Genomic DNA, 17,435 nt, shown 5'->3' with positions numbered 1-17,435 from the left:
TTAGCAATACACTTACACAAATTCACCCTGGTCTTCCAACGGCACAAAACAGCTTCTGCTCCCCTGTACTTCAACAACGAAAACGTGGAGCAATCGGTGTCCTTCAAATTCCTTGGGGTCCATATCTCTGCTGACCTCTCCTGGGCAACCAACACCACCACACTGTTTAATAAGGTGCAGCAAAGACTGCACTTCATGAGAGTGCTCAGGAAGGAGCAACTCGACACCAACCTGCTGGTGACCTTCGACCAGTCATCCATTAAGAGTCTGCTGACTTATGCTGTGCCAGTGTGGCACTCAAGCTGCACAGAAGCAGGTAGAAGACTGCAGAGGGTGATCAAAACAGTACAGATGGTCATCAGCTGCCCCCTTCCTCCCTTGTCCACCATCTTAAACTCTGTGCCTAGGAAGGACAAGAAGCATCATAAGAGACTATGTAAAGCCTATCTTCCACCTCTTCAACCTGTTGCCCTCTGACAGGCGCTACAGGGCCGTAACAGCCAAAATAGGCTGAGCGACAGTTTCTTTCGAAGAGCTGTCACCATCCACAACTTAAGTTCACACTGAAATGTCAGTCATTGCACTGCTAATGCCAAAACATTGACATATGCACCTCACTAAGTAATAAGTTCTCAGACATATCTCTCAATCAGTCAGGGTTCCCCCAGGATTTTTCCATTCCAATTTTTGACTTTTTAAGACCTTTTCAAGACCACATCCAATGAAATTTAAGACCAATTTGCACCTATTCAGGCATACATTTATGAAATCATGCGAAAGAATCTGTCAGAATAACTGCATAAGACAGGGACAAGTAACAATAATTCGAAGGGCATATGTCCCATTGTGCCGAGCTTGAAGTTTTTACGGGACAGGCTGCAGGAGCCTCCCACTCATTCCCTGGTACAGCCTGAACCTAGTCATATTTTCAGTCACTCAACCACAATGGGTTAAATCTGCACTTTCCCATCCCAAAGTTGCTGCGCCAACGACGACAGCTTATTAGTGATTGACTGTACGTAAAGCTCCAACTTAATGCTGCATTTTCGAAAACGCGGAAATCTCGATTTTCCGACCAAAACAGTGCATTTATCAATCAGAGATGGATAAAGTCGGAGAAAATGATAAATAATTTTGCGACACGTTTCATCTATTTTTGTTAGTTTATTATAGTTGTTAGCTCTATCAAGCAGATAAGACAGGGAAAAATAAAGACATTTGAGAATGAAATTTAAGACTTTTCCAAGTTTTTAAGACCCTGCAAGTGCCCTGATCTGTGTACTGCATATGCAATATTTGCTGTTCCATCATAGCATTTTTGTACTGTTATATCAATATATATGCACAAACTGCGATTTACACCATCATACCAAGTCAGCCATTTGCCTCCTAGTCTGAGCTCCGCAAATTGTCATTTACAGTTATATTACCACTACATCACCATTTGCTACTAGTCATTTATTCCCAATTTTTGTATACTTTAGAGCTGCAGCTATCGGTTATTTTACTAGTCGATTAATCAATGAACTAGTTGGTTCGAATAATCGAGTAACCGGATAAGGAACATGAAAAATGTAAAATACCTGAGCTGAGCCTCAAACGGTATTAAAAAAAAAAAAAAAAAAAAATGAGGATATCCATGTACAACAGAAGAACAATTGGCTAACTTATATAGCAAAAATCCGCTAGCTTAAATGCTATGAAATAACTTTTTTTTTTTTTTTTTTTTTTTTTTTTTTACAGTGCTCTTAACAAATGGTTGAGACACATATTCCCACAAAAAAAAAAAAAAAAAAAAAACGGCTAAATATGCCTATAAACTAAATTATGAATATTTAAAAACATTAGCTCAGACAAAAACTTACATTGGTCTTAACAGGGAGCAGTTGGATTCAGCCATGTGAAATGGGGCACACCAGAGAGCAGTGTACCCACCCTAATCAATAAAACTAAGTGCAAACACTTTCAAAATAAACCATTACAACGCCGCTTTAATTAAACGAATACTTGAAGCAATAAAATTTAATTTGAATATTTTATTCTAATCGAATGCTCGAGTTAATCGATTAATCGTTGCAGCACTAGTATATTGTAACCTGTGGTATTTTATATTAGCCTTATATTGTACTTTTGCTTTGTGTGGTGGACGTTAGCGAAGCTTTAAATCTCGTTGTACCCTGTACAATGACAATATGGGCTTTCTATTCTATTTTATTCTATTCAAATGCTATTCCCAATAAAAACATTTAAAGTAATGAGAGTTGTGCGTCTTTAGGGGGCGCTGTTGATCTGCAGCAGAGAGTGTTTGAAACCCTTCAATGCACAGACTTGACCGGGGATTTAACCTTGGTATGCAGCCCGTTCCTGGACAATAGTGGCAGTAGCTCCGCCCCCTCACCTGATCTCTCACCACTATCGTCCCCTCTTGTGCTGCTGCCATCCGCCCCCCCCCCCCCCCCTCACCCTCTCTTTCTCAAAACACGCTTCCCACCCGGGCAGGCTGAGGCCTCCGAGAGTCTGTTGTCATGTAAAGACTTTCGGCTGCGCCTGATTAGCGCAGTTGTTATGTGTGGGCGGTGGGGTACTGCACTAACAACATACATATGTAGGTTAGTAGGTGACATGAAAAGACTTTTTCTTTTTCCAAGGCTACTTGGCACAGATCACTGTGCCGGAATGGGACCTCACAAAGCTGATATATAGCAAAAACACAGATTGTATCATACATGTACAACACGGTCTTAGTATTTAGACATGTTGCACCGATACCATATTTTGTCTCCCGATTCCGACTACTGGCTGTGTGGTGTCAGCTGACACTGATACCTAACTAATCTTTTTAAATACTAAATGACTATTTGCTCACTTTGAATGCTTGGTCAGACACTGCTTAACTAATTTTCTGCCATTGATTGTCCTAGACCAGGGGTTGGGAAACTTATTGACCGAGAGAGCCAAAACGGCAAACATATTTTAATATATGATTCCACGAGAGCCACACAGTGGGTGTGTGTGTCTATATTCTGTTGCCATTTTGTCTGAGTCCGTTTTGTGAGCACTGTTTTTTCGTGAGCGCATTTCAACACATCATCCGGGAGCGAGAGTGAGAGGACGCATGGCTTTTACGAGCAGTCGCAGAGTTGTGATTTAAATAAATTTTTAGAAAACAATAACAAAAGAAGGACATCGTTACTTGAGATGCTACGATCGTTGCTCAGTTGCACACTCACCACTTGTAAATTGACAAATAGAAAATTGGTGTGACGCTGCGTATATTTCCTGGAAGAGGTAACCCAATCAGGGGATCGTGTGCATTACAGTGGCCGAGACAGATGGAGCCTCTCAGGGCAGCAGTTTGGCAAGTCTCCTGGAAGTGGCAACAATTTTAACAGGCGAAAAAGTCATGAAAGTGAAACTAATTGTGCCTCTGTGACTCTAACTGCATGGTTTAAATTTTCCCCGCGCATTTTTATATACTCCAGTTTGTTTGGCATTAAGTTAGGAGGGGCCAAACACTGCTTCTAGCTGAGCTGAGACAATGCGCAAGACAAGCTCTGTACTAACGCCCATCTCCGTGCAACCCGCAATGGGAGGAACACCAATGGGCGCCGAATTAAAGCATATTACTGCGACGTACAAGGTACAAGAACAATGTGTGAATGTACTTTACCATCAGCTCATTACAGCTCGTTCATGCCCAGTTAGCCGGCCGGTTCCAGATTTAAAATTACGGGTTGGCGGAGAGCCAGATGCACTCATCAAAAGAGCCAGATATGGATCGCGAGACATAGGTTCCCAACCCCGCGCTAGTCCAGGGGTCCCCAACCTTTTTTGCACCACGGACCGGTGTGATTGGGGTCTTTTTTTCATGGACCGGTGTTCAGTCAAATTTTTCACCCTTATAAAATTTTGTTCCCAAAGCTTTTGTGGCGGTGAAAAAAGCCCTCTTTTATATTCAGTTGGACTCTCAATATTATCCACCGGTGTTAAAAAAACTATTTACATCATAAACATACATGTGCAACACGAAAATGGCATAAATTAACGCTTAACGGCACGGCAAAGTCGTTAAGTGAGAGAGCTGCGTGCAGTTGTTGTGTGCAGCTAACATGGCAAACTTAAGTTAATCTTCCTTTCTTTAAAGAAAGTTTGCAGTGTGTACTTTCGCGGTCATTTTTAACGTTACGTACATGCCAAATTTGTCAGAACACCGGCAATGTGCGGCAGAAAAATACAGCAAACATAAAATAAAATTTGTTTTTAGCCCCGTCCTGTTAAGTGCAGGGAAAATACAACTCACCCGCTGAATCAGCGGGAGGCCTGAGCTTGTTTCGTTGAGACGAGACGGTCCCGAGATGGGAGAGTGAGAGAAGCCCGCTTCACAAAGATACGATGTTGGAAATTGTAGCAGTTTTCAGTGCTCTCCTAGCGATGTCAGGATATTCCGAAATGACTTTAATCCAGAACCTCGTTAGACTTGTTGTCTCAAATGTACGTTTAAGGTTGCTGTGATTTGCGATCTCTACAAGCAGATATTCCTGTTGCACGGACATGCTCGAATCACTCGGTTTATTCACATACGGGTCACAAATCCACTCCTTCGCAGTTCGTGGGTCTTTAGTGATTGGGAAGTAGCAAAGATTTTGTTTTCAAGGTTGTAGGCTCATCTTCTGGCTCGTCAGGTGCCCTTTTCCCCGTAAAAAATCTGTCCAAAGAAGTCTGTTTTTAAGTCATTCTAGTGTGGGGGCTAATTATTTCCGAGATCAAATGTGATGCTCCTGCCCTACGTCATACATCATTATCGAGGACAAGTGCACATAGATACACAAAACAAGATGTACTGCTAGCAGTCCAATCAATGGGTTTCTATGACGACATTCTATCCTGTAGTATTATATCTAGATTATACAGGGATATTGGTGTGTTAAGGGGCACACGTCAAAGTTAATTTGGCCAGAATGCAGTCGTTCATAAGTTATTATTTCTGTGGGGCCCGGTAGCAAATGCGCCACCGACCGATACCGGTCCGTGGCCCGGCGGTTGGGGACCCCTGCTCTAGATGACCAGTCCATTTGAAGCGGTAGGCAGGCAGCGAAAGAACGTTTGTTCATTCATAAACTAATTGGTGGGAGGGTGCATCTTGGCCAGTGGAAGAACAAATTTAACCTTTTTAAATCATTGGCTGCCATTGACTGTGCTCGAAACTGGATCTCAAAATGTACATATTGCACAGCATTGGTACATTATTTTTTAGTATTTGCCAATACCGATTACATTTTAGTACCTTTTCCGTACCGATACTAAAGCTAGTTTCAGACACTAGATTTTTATGATTTGTTTGGTATCCATAGCCTCGTCATGTTTTTCAGAGAACTACAGTACGTTCTGACTCAAGTACAAATTCAGGTATTGTCCAGAGCGTACGAATGAAATTCCGTAAACCATGTAAACTGTTTGAATTTGTCAACACCAAGCCATATGTAATGCCCATTAATCACCACAATTGACAACACCTGCGAGGTTCTAAAATAGAGTTGTTTGACAGATTCACAGATACTGAGAACAAGGCGAAGGTCCAAGTATGTCGGTAAAGATCTGAGAAGGAGAACTGTTGATTTACAGCTGTTGGGAAAGGAAAGCAAGTTTTGTCTCCAAGCAGTGAAAGGCATACTGATTGGCTTAAGATCAGGCGGCTTACTTGGCTATTGAAGAACATTCAAATAGCTTTTACAGAGCCCCTGGAAATGAAGGTATTATGGTGTAAAATGGTTGTCCTGCCTCAATGTTAAAGGTCTTTTTTTGGGGGGTGGGGGGGGTGAAACATCTTAATGGAAATCATAATATCTATATTTCTTAAGTTCAAATCTAGGGTGGTGTTCAAGACAAAACATTGTCTCCGTTCAAATGCCTAACTGCATCGTTCAGCATTTATATGTGGATGATTCCGAGAAAGCTCAGTACATCTTTCCAGAACAACACTGCCCTAAACACACAACACCATGGTCATTTGGTGCAAAGCTGGATCCACACGTGGGTCTGCTGGACTTAGTGAGCGTGTGAAAACTTGGGCCCGATTCAATTGCAAAACACGTGAAGAAATTTGGCTGGCAGTTAAGAACTGCCATTGGTGGTCTGATACATTTGTTAAGTTCAACCAGTTTAAAAAAGAAGAAGAAAAAAAAAAAAAACCTCTAGATTGAGTTGCGTGTAGGTGTGCAACCCAGTCTGGCAAGTTCCCTCTGAATGGATTCTTACCATTGTTGTTGTCTGTGCTTTTGTGAGCCGCAGACACTATTATTTAGTCGACTGGCTGCCTCTCTTTAAGCATTCACTTTATTCTGCACTCCCAGGCCATTCTAGAGCAGCTAAGTGTTCATTTATATCAAGTGCATCAAATAGGAATTAAAGCCAGTTTAGTGCACAGGTTTCGCCCACGTGTCAGCGCCAAGATCGATGGCCGTGACTCTCGAGCCAACGGGCGGCGACGTGCTAAGTGACGCTCCCTCGCCTTTTGTATGGCCGGATTAGTGTCGTGGCAACGCCGGTCGCCGGGGGCGGTGGGTTTCCCAGAACGAGCGAGATGGCGACTGCTTCCGAGTCCTGTCCAACGTTGGACTGGACTGAGTAGGGAGTGGATCATAAAGTGGCTGCATTGCCTTAAAATAAAATGTCCGTTTCTGTGAATACCAAACATGCTTTGAAAAGTATTTTTCTTGCCAGCGTCAAGTAGAGATACATAGAACTAAGAGTGGGAACCTCTTGGTACCTCACGATACGATACGATTTGCGATAAAAAGCTCACGATAACGATGATATGACGATATCGCGATACAACGATTATCATACACTATTATATTATTATTATTATTGTTATTATACACTGGTCAGGAAATCATTCTAGGATATTCTACAAACAACTAATAAACAGAAAAACAACCTTCTGCTGTGAATTGGAATGAGTTTATCACTAGAAGACGTCCAATCCATTTGAACTGGGAGGGTGGCAGCGAATGAACGTGTTCATTCGCTGCCATCCCTCACTTCAAACGGATTGAACGTCTAAGGCTGTCAGTGGCAGCCAGTGCCAGGCAATGAGGTAATTTTGGGCCATTTAAGGTCATTTACCTGTTGATTTTCAGTTACTTCCTGTTGATTTTGGGGTATTTTATGGGTCACTTCCCGTTTATTTTGAGTTACAGAATAGAAAGTGACCTGGGAATCACCCAAATGACCTGTAAATCCCCTCAAATGAACCACAAGTGACCGGTAAATGCCCTGAAAATCGGACCAAATGACTGAATGCTCTGGTTTCAAATGATCGAACATTCCCAGTCTAAATGGATTGGGCGTCGTGCACTGTCAATGCACCCTTAGGTTAACTGAGACACTATTATGGTGGAAGATTTTGGTAGCAACGTGTTGGTTCCTTTTTATTTTATTTTTTCGACACTGACACCTTTTTAAAACGATATCTTGATTCTTGGCAGGAGCATATCGATAACCTTTTGGGATACAAAGTATCACGATATATCACCATTTCGATATTTTGTCACACCCCTACATAGAACAGTGCCTTGCACAGACTTGAGATACAGGTGTTGTAATGGAGTTTCAGGAGCTGTAATGTTGTTTCGGTACGGTAGGGTAGGGTAGAAAGCCTTTATTGTCATTGTACAACATTTAAAGCTTCGCCATACATTACATAAAACAAAAGCAAAAGTACAATAAGGCTAATATAAAAACCAGGTTACAATGTACACAGACTGGGAATAAAGTGAATAAGTGACTAGCAGCAAGTGGTGATGCAGAGGTAATATAACTGAGCCCAACAGTGTGTTTATGACCAATTACAGTACTCAGACAAGGAGGGAGATGGCTGACCTGATATGATAGTGCAAATGAGTTTGCGCATATGATGCAACAATGCAAAAATGCTATAGTGTAACTGTGCAAATATCGCATATGCAGTAGTACCCAGAGTGAGACGGATGTGGAAGAACATATTACTTCGCAAGAGTAACATAGGGTACAATTTGTTCCATCATAAAAGTGCATAAACACAACTCCTACTTGAATAATTGTAGACAGCACATTGAAGACTGTTATAAAATTACATTTTTAGCTCTAATGCTGTTGGTCACTTACCATGGATTGTAATTACTGAAGTATCATGTGTAAAGGCCTCCCCTGGTTCTTTTCCGAAACAGATTCTACAAACAAAAGGGTAAACAATTAGGATGCCACGCAGTATATTGGATAATATGTCTGTTTTCTTTAAATCCACTAGTTCAATTGACTTTTTACCTAGTTGAAATTTTTACCCAATATTCCTTGACGTTACCTAGGTTATTTGGTCATGTTCTTGTATTATTGTTGAGAAGAGCACTACATCAGGTTAAAAATAATAAGTGGGACAAACAAGAGGGCGTGAAACCTCAAATTTTAAGACAACGAGTAATATTAGCTGTTTGTTATCGTTAAAAAATGCTAAAAAGTTTGTAATTGCTGCATACGGTTACCTTCAGGTTCTGCATTAATTCTGTCACCTGATTGGAGCGAGGAACGTCACGTGATACAATTAAAACTGGCTGAAATACTTCAAATATTACATGTATTAAAGTGAAAAGCTTACCGTTTATGTAGAAAAACCACAAAGACATTACAGCAACATCGTAGTTGGTCTCTTCCAAATAATAGTTTTACTTACGTTTAGCTTGTTGTCATTTGTCATTCTAATCAGCGCCATTCTAAAATGCGGGCGCCACACGCTTGGAATGACGTGATTGGACGAAGACAAGTCATGTGACAACTGCTCCGCACTCACCAATCAATGGTTTGTATACAAGTTACCGTGGCAACCAGAAAGTCAACGCTCTACTCAGATCGAACGTCTAAAAGTTACGCAGTACATAGAAAACCAATTCAAAATCCTAAAACGAACCTTTAGATAATTTGTGGAAAAGTGCATTCATTGACCTTCCCACGACCAAATTCCCTGCACGGAAGCGTTTTCAAGTTAGCTAGTGAGCTAACGTGACGGACAGTGCTAATAATAATAATAGCAATGGACGCTAATTCGTTATCCTACTCGTTGGAGCTGGTTGCGGGTAGCGGGTGCATTTTGAATTCGGAGCAAAGAGCAGCTCTTCAAACTTCACTGATTATCCTAAAGAAGAACTACAAATTCAATAGAGTGCTATTTTGGGGGAAAATACTCGGTCTGAAGGAGCACTATTTCATCGCTCAGGGGCGAAGGGATGATGAGTTGAAGGATACGCAGCATTTTTACAGGTAACTCAGTCGTTAAATGTCATTAAAAAGAAAAAAAAACTTTAGTCTAATTCATTGTTTTGTGGGGGTTTAGCTTCAACTGCATCGACTGGTTTCTAATCCCCGCAACCACAACTGCAATGATTGAGGATGTGGCCAAAACAGCTAAGGGTAGATTCGAAGGCGACCCATCATTTGTATACGAGTCCAGACCAGCAGACAGAAATGATCCTGTGCCGGATGAGTCAACAGTGAGTACAATTTGAAAATTGAAGGGGGGCATCTAAGTAAAGAGTGCTATAATACTCTAAACTGTGATCATTTTGAGGGAATATTTTAAGTAAAGTTAGAAAATTGTTATTGTGCAGCCCACACATTTTCAGTTGGTTTCCCTAATGGTTTTTCGGATTAAAAACCAAATCCAGTTTGTTCTTGCATTGAGACCAAAGTGACCGAGGAAACAAGACTGTCTGTGACGGTCCACCACATCAACGAGGAAGCTTCTGTCGTGCCCCGGGGCGCCTTTATCAACAGCATGCATGGTGTTGTTCAGATTAATCGCAGTTTTGGTGGTGAGTACGGTGTCCTGCGCAGATACGCAGATGTTTGGGGGAACCAAAATTAATGTCGCTGGTCTCTCAGGTCTTTCTTACACTCAAGCGGGAAAACTTGAACATTTTCTTCACTTCGCTCAGCCCAAGAATCTGAAGAAAAAGTCATTGTTGGAGATGGCTGATTTGAACCCCGCCTTGGACTTTCTGGATCCATTGAGTGAGGACATTCCAAAAGGTATACAAACACGTAGAAAATGTCCAAATTGCGATTTCCCACCAATATTTGAATTAAATGAGACCTTTGTATGTGTAGGATCATGGAGTCTTCAGTTTGAGAGTGCCAACAAAGTATGCGTGATCCGCAGCCTGCTGTGGTTGGGCCTTACCTTCTACCACGTGCCCATGACACCACTGCATGGATTCATATACATCGGCTATGGGACCAAAAATTTGGACCTGCCCTTCATGCTTTAAAAAGAGAAATGCTGTGTACTGCATGTCAATTTGCCGTATTGTTCCATTCAGTTGTAATGCTGATTAAAGTAATACAAAATGACAGTTAACAAAGCAGATTTTATTTGCTCACTCACAGTACTTTACTCTATTTCACCACTAAACGAAAAACGCAACGTAGATGGACTAAGTATCACACGTTTTCACAAAAAAAGGTATTATAAATATTTTTGTATGTTGGCCATAAGCATTGGTCAGATTTCTAATCAGGGGTGGAGCCAAATTTATGTTATTTTGACTATTTTACATTTATTTCAGCAAACTTGTGATGATACACAAAGCTTGCTACACACACTACATATTTGGTGAAAACGCCTTGTTAGAAAACTACGAGTGTTCCACAAGGCTCAATACTTAGACCATTAAACCATAGATGTAAATATTGATTAGATTTCCATCACAACGCAGATTATTAAATTATACTCGACATAACTAAGAATTTTGATTGCTTTGTGCAGGAATGTAAGATAAGATACATAACGGGGTTATTTTCACTCTTGTTTTCAAATGTTCTTGCAGCTTCCACACCCTGATTCAAACCTGCACTTCCGATGTTCTTCAATGATTAAGGTAAAGTGGCTTCGGGCCGTATCGTATGTTGTCCTTGAGCAGAGGACTTCCTATAGGCATGCGTTTCTTGCACCATTTAAGCCCGCGTTTATAGATGGGCTTGACAGATTTGATGGACCAGCGAGTCAGGTATCTGCGGAGAGAGGGATGGGACAGAATGTTTAGTTGAAATCGTAAAATTCAGTGATGATAATAATAAAACAAACCTGTTGAGTTGTGGCTTGTCCCGCTTTAAGATGTGGCCCTCTGGAAGTTTTGGTTTGTGGTCGGGAAGCAAACCTTTGAACCAAAATTTCATTATTCATAGCTTATTAGCATCAACAGCGACATACATTATTTTCTTGTGTGTCGTTCCAGACCTACTTAAATGTTGAATACACCGTAAACATCTGAAAACTGAGTAGCAATGCTTGCGATTCCATTTGAACAAAATCAGTCCGCACCTGCTCTGTGAGCCATCTTTACACACACGGCAACTTTGCGATGCTCTTCAGGACAAAGACCAGTGATTCTTTTGGGCAGCATTCCACCATCTGACCTGATAAACTGACTGAGCAGCAACACATCCTGGCGAGGTAGGAAAACAATACTTTTTTAGAGGTGACATACAGTAGATATATTCTGTGGTTTGTAATGGGTATAATTTACTGTGTAGTTGTATTTGTTCTGCAGATTCCATCTATAGATTGGACACTTGGCGCTTGGGTTTGGAGGTTGCGGGGCGGGTGCAATGTCCAGTATTTTCCCTTCAATCTGACAGACATTTGCTCTTATTAGGAAATTAGCATATTTGCATTACTTGGTAACTGTAACATTCTTAAATATCACAAATATGACTCCCACTTTGAGATCCTTCACTAAAACAATCCAAATGATCATCAAGCATAGACTTCATAATATTTTACATACATTATGAAGTCTATGCATCAAGCGAGTGAATACAGTTATAATTAGACTGCCTGGTACATTATGCTTAACAGGATATGAAGTCGACTTCTACAACAACAGTAACGTATCAAAATATACTTTTGCGATATCTATGCAGATTGAAATATTTTTGACAACTATACGAATAAAACCAAATACAAATCATGTTAAATGAATATATTGAACGTATGAATGTATATATTGAACGTATATTGTAAAACAAAACGTCATGAGCATGAGAAGAAATTCAACAATATAACGAAAACAAACATGTTTGTACTTACAGTCACCGTTTTATCCTCTTGCGTTTCAACGACTGTAGAAATAAGCAAGGGAAATCATTAACACACATCGTTGCACCTTAAAACTTAAATAATGTTTACAGAATAAGAAAAAAATAAGTCTTCAGTGAAATTCTTGTTCATGGCATGTTGACACCGAATGATAGCACACGTACTAGCACTATTCTTAAAAATGCATTAAAATGTCTCACCTTGCCTGATTCCTCTTTTTTGATTAACCGAATGCGACAACTGTGGCGCTTTTATCCTTTGCCACGCACTTAAATGTCCACTTACAGAACAATTTAATGCCTTAAATGAGCCCCAAACGGACCGCAACACACAATGTGCCGCCATGTTGGATTTTTGACCTTGCTGGCTTCCTCTGACGACGTTGCAAAACAGCGACACGAGTGCTCAGGATGTTAAATTGCAACCACTACGTGACAAGAAAAGCAATTTCCGCATGTCCCGATTGTAATCAGGACCATAGGCGGATCTACTATTCAGGTGAGGTAGGCGATCGCCTTAAGCCCCCAACTAGTAGGGGGGCCCCCAACCTGCTGCCCTTGCCCCAACGAGCAAGGGCTTGGGCCACCGGAGCCAGGAGCACCCCCAACTATTCTTCATGTATAATTATGTCAGCATACCAAACAAACAAATAACAAAATAAGAAGCCATTTGAATGCTGCACTTATATTATCTCTCCCGCACACACACGCACTATCAGTCGCTTACCTTCATTTAGCGCCGTTTAGCTTCGCTTAGCTCCGTTTAGCATCGCTTAGCTCCGCTTAGCTGGCCAAACAATGCAGTACAGTTCCAATCAGTCATACAATAGCACTCAAGAGCTGGTTAACAGCATTTGCTAATGAAAATAAAATTAAATCTATTAGTGACACCACAAGCAATGACGAAGAATGTTTTTTTTACGGAGTGTAAAGCTTTCGGTTAGTGGTTTAGCGAACGTACCTCCGGTGAACATTTCAAAATAAAAGTACGTCATGTTCGTCATATAAATAAGAATTTCTGGAGTTAATCCCACATACTTCAGAATGAATATTAAAATATGTTGAGTAAATACTACAGAATACAGATTCTACACTAAGAATAGCTTTCAAATGACACTCTTTGTGACAAATATGATTGGCAATGAATAATTATTATAATTATTATACTATTATATATAGTAGTATACTATAATTTACAATTTTTTTTTAAAGAATTGTTTTGAATAATGTTGGAAAGGCAAAGTCAGTGTTCTGAATCTGTTTACTTTCCATTCTTTTGCACTAGTAAATGCTATCAGCATTTAACCTCATTGTTTATTTGTGATTAATTATTCTTATTTATATGATTATTTGTAGTTTGATAAAGAATTTAAGTTTTCCAAAATGGTTTCGTGAATTAATACGCGTCAACAAAAAATTCATTGCTAAATTAGTAAAAAAAAAATTTTTTTTAATTATTAGATTAGTCGACTAATTGTAAAACTAGTCGGCTGACTAATCAGGAGAAAACTTGTCGTTTAGGACAGCCCTAGTGTACCGGAACATATTTCCTCCACACCCTTCTCACCTTTTAACCCCTGACCCATGAGGAGGGTCCCTGGATATGTTCGCCTTAGGCCCCAAAATTGCCAAGTCCGCCACTGATCAGGACATATTCTAAACAAAAACAAACATAAAAAAGCATTATTATAATTGAATAAATTGATGTCATACGCCTAGTGCTCGTGTGGGCATCAGTTGGTTTCTTAAAGGGAACCTCGGACTTAAAGACTTAAAGGCTCTAATAAGCCACAATTGTTCTCTTTTACTAAAATAAGTTATTATTAGAAACACATAAAATATTGCCATTGATTTAAAAATCTATAATATTTAGTACACGTTTTCAACTAGGGAGGGCGGCATGTTTTATGCGCGCAATGGACGCTCGGGGTGATGACGCAGATTGTCACTGTCACTAAACAAACACTTACGGTGTTCTGCCAAAATGTTTTACATCGGCGAAATGTCCTACACGGGGCGAATTTGACACCCAAAGTCCTACCGTGTGCTTTCAACTTGTTTTGTTTAGATGCACACAGGCAGAACGTTTTTAAAAATGCCTTAAGAAAATACTTAAATGTAGTTATATCAAATAAGGATGGTTTAAACACGCTACGTGACTAATGTGGTCAACCAATGAACACTGCTTTAAAGCTACCACATGATAACGGAATGGTTAAAAGTATGAGAGAGAAATACAAGCAAAAAGTATTTTTAAAGAATTTATTTCCAAATTAGAGTGGAAAATAAGTATTTGGTCACCAATAAACAAGCAAGATTTCTGGCTGTCAAAGAGGTCTAACTTCTTCTAACGAGGCTCCACTCGTTACCTGTATTAATGGCACCTGTTTTAACTCATTATTGGTATAGAAGACACCTGTCCACAAACTCAGTCAGTCACAGTCCAAACTCCACTATGGCCAAGATCAGTGCAAAACCGTGGCGCAGTTGGTAGCTGGAGTTGTACTTGGACCGAAGGGTCAGTGGTTCGATTCCCAGCTACGAATGCCCCTTGGCCAATGCACTGAACCCTGATTTGCCTCCAATGTGTTGACAGCGCACGTCCAGGCCCGTCTGCGGTTCGCTAGAGAGCATTTGGATGATCCAGAAGAGGGCTGGGAGAATGTGTTATGGTCAGATGAAACCAAAATAGAACTTTTTGGTAGAAACACATGTTCTCGTGTTTGGAGGAGAAAGAATACTGAATTGCATCCGAAGATAACCATACCCACCGTGAAGCATGGGGGTGGAAACAACATGCTTTGGGCTGTTTTTCTACAAAGGGACCAGCAACAGTGTGTGAAAAGCTTGTGAAGAGTTACAGAAAACGTTTGGCCTCCATTATTGCCAACAAAGGGTAAATAACAAAGTATGGAAATGAACTTTTGGTATTGACCAAATACTTATTTTCCACCATAATTTGCAAATAAATTCTTTAAAAATCAAACAATGTGATTTTCAGTTTTTTTTTTCCACATTCTGTCTCTCATGGTTGAGGTTTACGCATGTTGACAATTACAGGCCTTACTAATATTTTCAAGTGGGAGAACTTGCACAATTAGTGGTTGACTAAATACTTATTTGCCCCACTGTAGAACAGATGTCATCTTGAAAGGCAATTTAAAATAAAAATACAATAGAGAACAACATGCTGATTAAGTGTACAGTATGATAATGTTACATGATGCATGAACAACGAAATGCTAACGTGGCCGGTATGTTAACGTAACGTAGCTATTAAGAGTTATTCAGATAACTATAGCATAAAGAACATGCTAACAAGTTTAGCAAACCATCACTGTCACTCCAAAACACCAAAGTAACATGTGAAATGATATAATAATGTGTTAATAATTTCACACATAAGTTGCTCCAGAGTATAAGTCGCACCCCTAGCCAAACTATGAAAAAAAACTGCGATATATATATATAATTTTACAAATTGTATAAAAATGAAAACATCAAGAAGGCTTTCAATATCAAATTATTTTAAAACATAATAACGTTTATCTTTTAAGAACTACAAGCCTTTCTATCCGTGGATCCCTTTAATCATGTGTCATAAGTGTGAGTCTAGATCTCGCCCATATGTTAAACTATATGAGATGACTTTATTGTAAATTGGCGCAATATAAAAAATCTTGGCTTGACTTATTAAATCACCCCCCCTCAATTTTGGAATTAAATCTGCCTGAGTTTCGTGAATTTATCTTTTCCTGGCTTTCAAACAACAGTTTACACAGCCAAACGGAAATTCCTTTCCAAACTCAAGATTTATTGACACCTATAGGGACCTTTATCAGAAACGTGTCCCCAGGAAGGAGACACAAGATGAGTCAAGATGTAAATTGAGCTAATCTATGATCACAGCTTCGAAGCAGAATGCTGGACCAAAATTACACACAAGGGAGAATTGGAGGGAAAACACTTTAAGTGTAAATATTAACAATGCACAAGTTCAAGCATATGTCTTCCATGACTATTCAAATATTATCTGCGAGGGGATAAATGCTGAAGTTTAAGGCAGAGTTTTGTGCGTGCTGCATGGAATCTAAAAACAAAGATGAGGTCAGACCGCTTCCATCATGCTGAGGGAGAATGAACAATATATTCAACAATGCTTGTGAAACTGGATGAGGCTGTGTTTCACAAAGCAAAAGATGCTGGTTCAGTCTTATAAATAAAACCACTCCGGGGATAAAAAGAGTGTCTGTAGCTCGTGAGAACACTATGCTTCTAAACAATTACCATGTTTTTGTTTGCCTTTATCAGCTAGCATCGAGCCAGCAGGCATTTCAGCTACACGGCCACAATAGCTATCTTTTTTTTTTCTTTTTCACCTTTGATTGCCCTTGACTTATAAAGTTTCACAAGTATAAACATACAAAAAAAGAAAATACATAAAAGCCGTGTGGGAGATGAAACGCATCGCGGGGAAACAGACATGCTAGCTAACGATGACAATGGAGGAGAACAAGAGTCTCCTGTATTTAAGTCTCAATGTTAGCATCAGGGTAAGATAATGTTATCGTGTGTCTTTATTTTTGGTTATTGTCAGACTTGTATTGTTAACAGTTAGATATTTGTTTGGAGGTATTATTTTTCCCTGGTAGGAAAAAAGAGGTGTCACTATTTTAGGAACTACAAATGCTTTTCCAAAGACAGTTTTAAAAAAAAATGTCTGGGACTTTTACCAGCATTTCTTGCCAAGTTGCCAACTACTGGCCTGTTATAGCGTTTAAGTTTTTACAGTTCCATATCCAATGATGTCATTTTAAGAAAAGGTCCAATTTCTACTCAACAAATTTCTTCTGATAAACTGTTTTTGAGATGATTGATGAAGTGTGCTCTAAACAAATGTATAACTCAAGTTCGTGAGCGCTATTAAACCACGGAAAAGTAGGGTGAAAGACAAAGGATTGCACAGTTATACAGCTCTAAATTGACTGAACAATAGCTCTGTGAAGATGGCCCCCTCTCAGATACAAATTCATATAAAAACTAAAAATTCTGTAAAAAGTTTCGTTTGTGCTGCTCTCGTTTTTGAGATAGTTAAAATTCTTTAATATGTCAATCTGATGTCAACCAGCCATTTTTTATTAAAAACGACTAAAAATTGTCTCAATTGTTTGTTCTTTGTATGTGCTGGTTTGTGACGTGAAACTGGTTTGTGCTGAAACGGTTTTGTAGACATTCTCCTTTTAATTTATAGTGATGGGATCACACAGCCCCCCATTTATTACAAAATGGATCCTAAGTCGTGCTGTTCG

General features: G+C 39.8%; 2 protein-coding genes and 2 long non-coding RNA genes across 4 annotated transcripts in view; 1 reads left to right on the top strand and 3 right to left on the bottom strand.

Moving 5' to 3' along the window:
- Positions 1 to 16: 16 nt before the first annotated feature.
- Positions 17 to 9,514, bottom strand: LOC130907706 (uncharacterized). Its single transcript, XR_009061515.1, has 3 exons — positions 8,146 to 9,514; positions 232 to 403; positions 17 to 140 (listed from the first exon to the last, which is right to left on the bottom strand). It is a non-coding gene; the product is annotated as an uncharacterized LOC130907706 (long non-coding RNA).
- On the top strand, positions 8,846 to 10,375 carry rsph9 (radial spoke head component 9). The gene is made up of 5 exons (XM_057823095.1): positions 8,846 to 9,291; positions 9,365 to 9,521; positions 9,713 to 9,842; positions 9,913 to 10,059; positions 10,138 to 10,375. Exons 1-5 carry the CDS (start codon positions 9,065 to 9,067, stop codon positions 10,296 to 10,298), a joined length of 822 nt encoding a protein of 273 aa, XP_057679078.1. The 5' UTR covers positions 8,846 to 9,064; the 3' UTR covers positions 10,299 to 10,375.
- Positions 10,376 to 10,377: 2 nt separating this feature from the next.
- On the bottom strand, positions 10,378 to 12,524 carry mrps18a (mitochondrial ribosomal protein S18A). Its single transcript, XM_057823097.1, has 6 exons — positions 12,328 to 12,524; positions 12,119 to 12,150; positions 11,556 to 11,660; positions 11,351 to 11,474; positions 11,114 to 11,186; positions 10,378 to 11,040 (listed from the first exon to the last, which is right to left on the bottom strand). The coding sequence occupies exons 1-6, from the start codon at positions 12,470 to 12,472 to the stop codon at positions 10,896 to 10,898; spliced, it is 624 nt and encodes a 207-aa protein (XP_057679080.1). The 5' UTR covers positions 12,473 to 12,524; the 3' UTR covers positions 10,378 to 10,895.
- Positions 12,525 to 12,862: 338 nt separating this feature from the next.
- Positions 12,863 to 17,435, bottom strand: part of LOC130907409 (uncharacterized) — a 197,351-nt gene continuing 192,778 nt past the window's right edge. Inside the window, exon 6 of the long non-coding RNA XR_009061461.1 lies at positions 12,863 to 13,782. This is a non-coding gene — a long non-coding RNA (uncharacterized LOC130907409). The remainder of the gene's footprint in view (positions 13,783 to 17,435) is intronic.

This window comes from Corythoichthys intestinalis, chromosome 19 (assembly GCF_030265065.1).
Source record: "Corythoichthys intestinalis isolate RoL2023-P3 chromosome 19, ASM3026506v1, whole genome shotgun sequence".
NCBI lineage: Eukaryota > Metazoa > Chordata > Actinopteri > Syngnathiformes > Syngnathidae > Corythoichthys > Corythoichthys intestinalis.
This window is presented reverse-complemented; position numbering and strand designations above follow the sequence as displayed.

Bases quoted from the DNA above. Each gene is read 5' to 3' on its own strand.
- mrps18a (XM_057823097.1), bottom strand. From the start codon at position 12,472: ATGGCGGCACATTGTGTGTTGCGGTCCGTTTGGGGCTCATTTAAGGCA. The intron at 11,661-12,118 runs GTAAGTACAAAC...AATGTCTGTCAG, and splicing joins AAGAGGATAAAACGGTGACT to ATTGAAGGGAAAATACTGGA. The intron at 11,187-11,350 runs GTGCGGACTGAT...TTTGGTTCAAAG, and splicing joins AAAGATGGCTCACAGAGCAG to GTTTGCTTCCCGACCACAAA.
- rsph9 (XM_057823095.1), top strand. From the start codon at position 9,065: ATGGACGCTAATTCGTTATCCTACTCGTTGGAGCTGGTTGCGGGTAGC. The intron at 9,292-9,364 runs GTAACTCAGTCG...GTGGGGGTTTAG, and splicing joins GATACGCAGCATTTTTACAG to CTTCAACTGCATCGACTGGT. The intron at 10,060-10,137 runs GTATACAAACAC...TTGTATGTGTAG, and splicing joins GAGTGAGGACATTCCAAAAG to GATCATGGAGTCTTCAGTTT.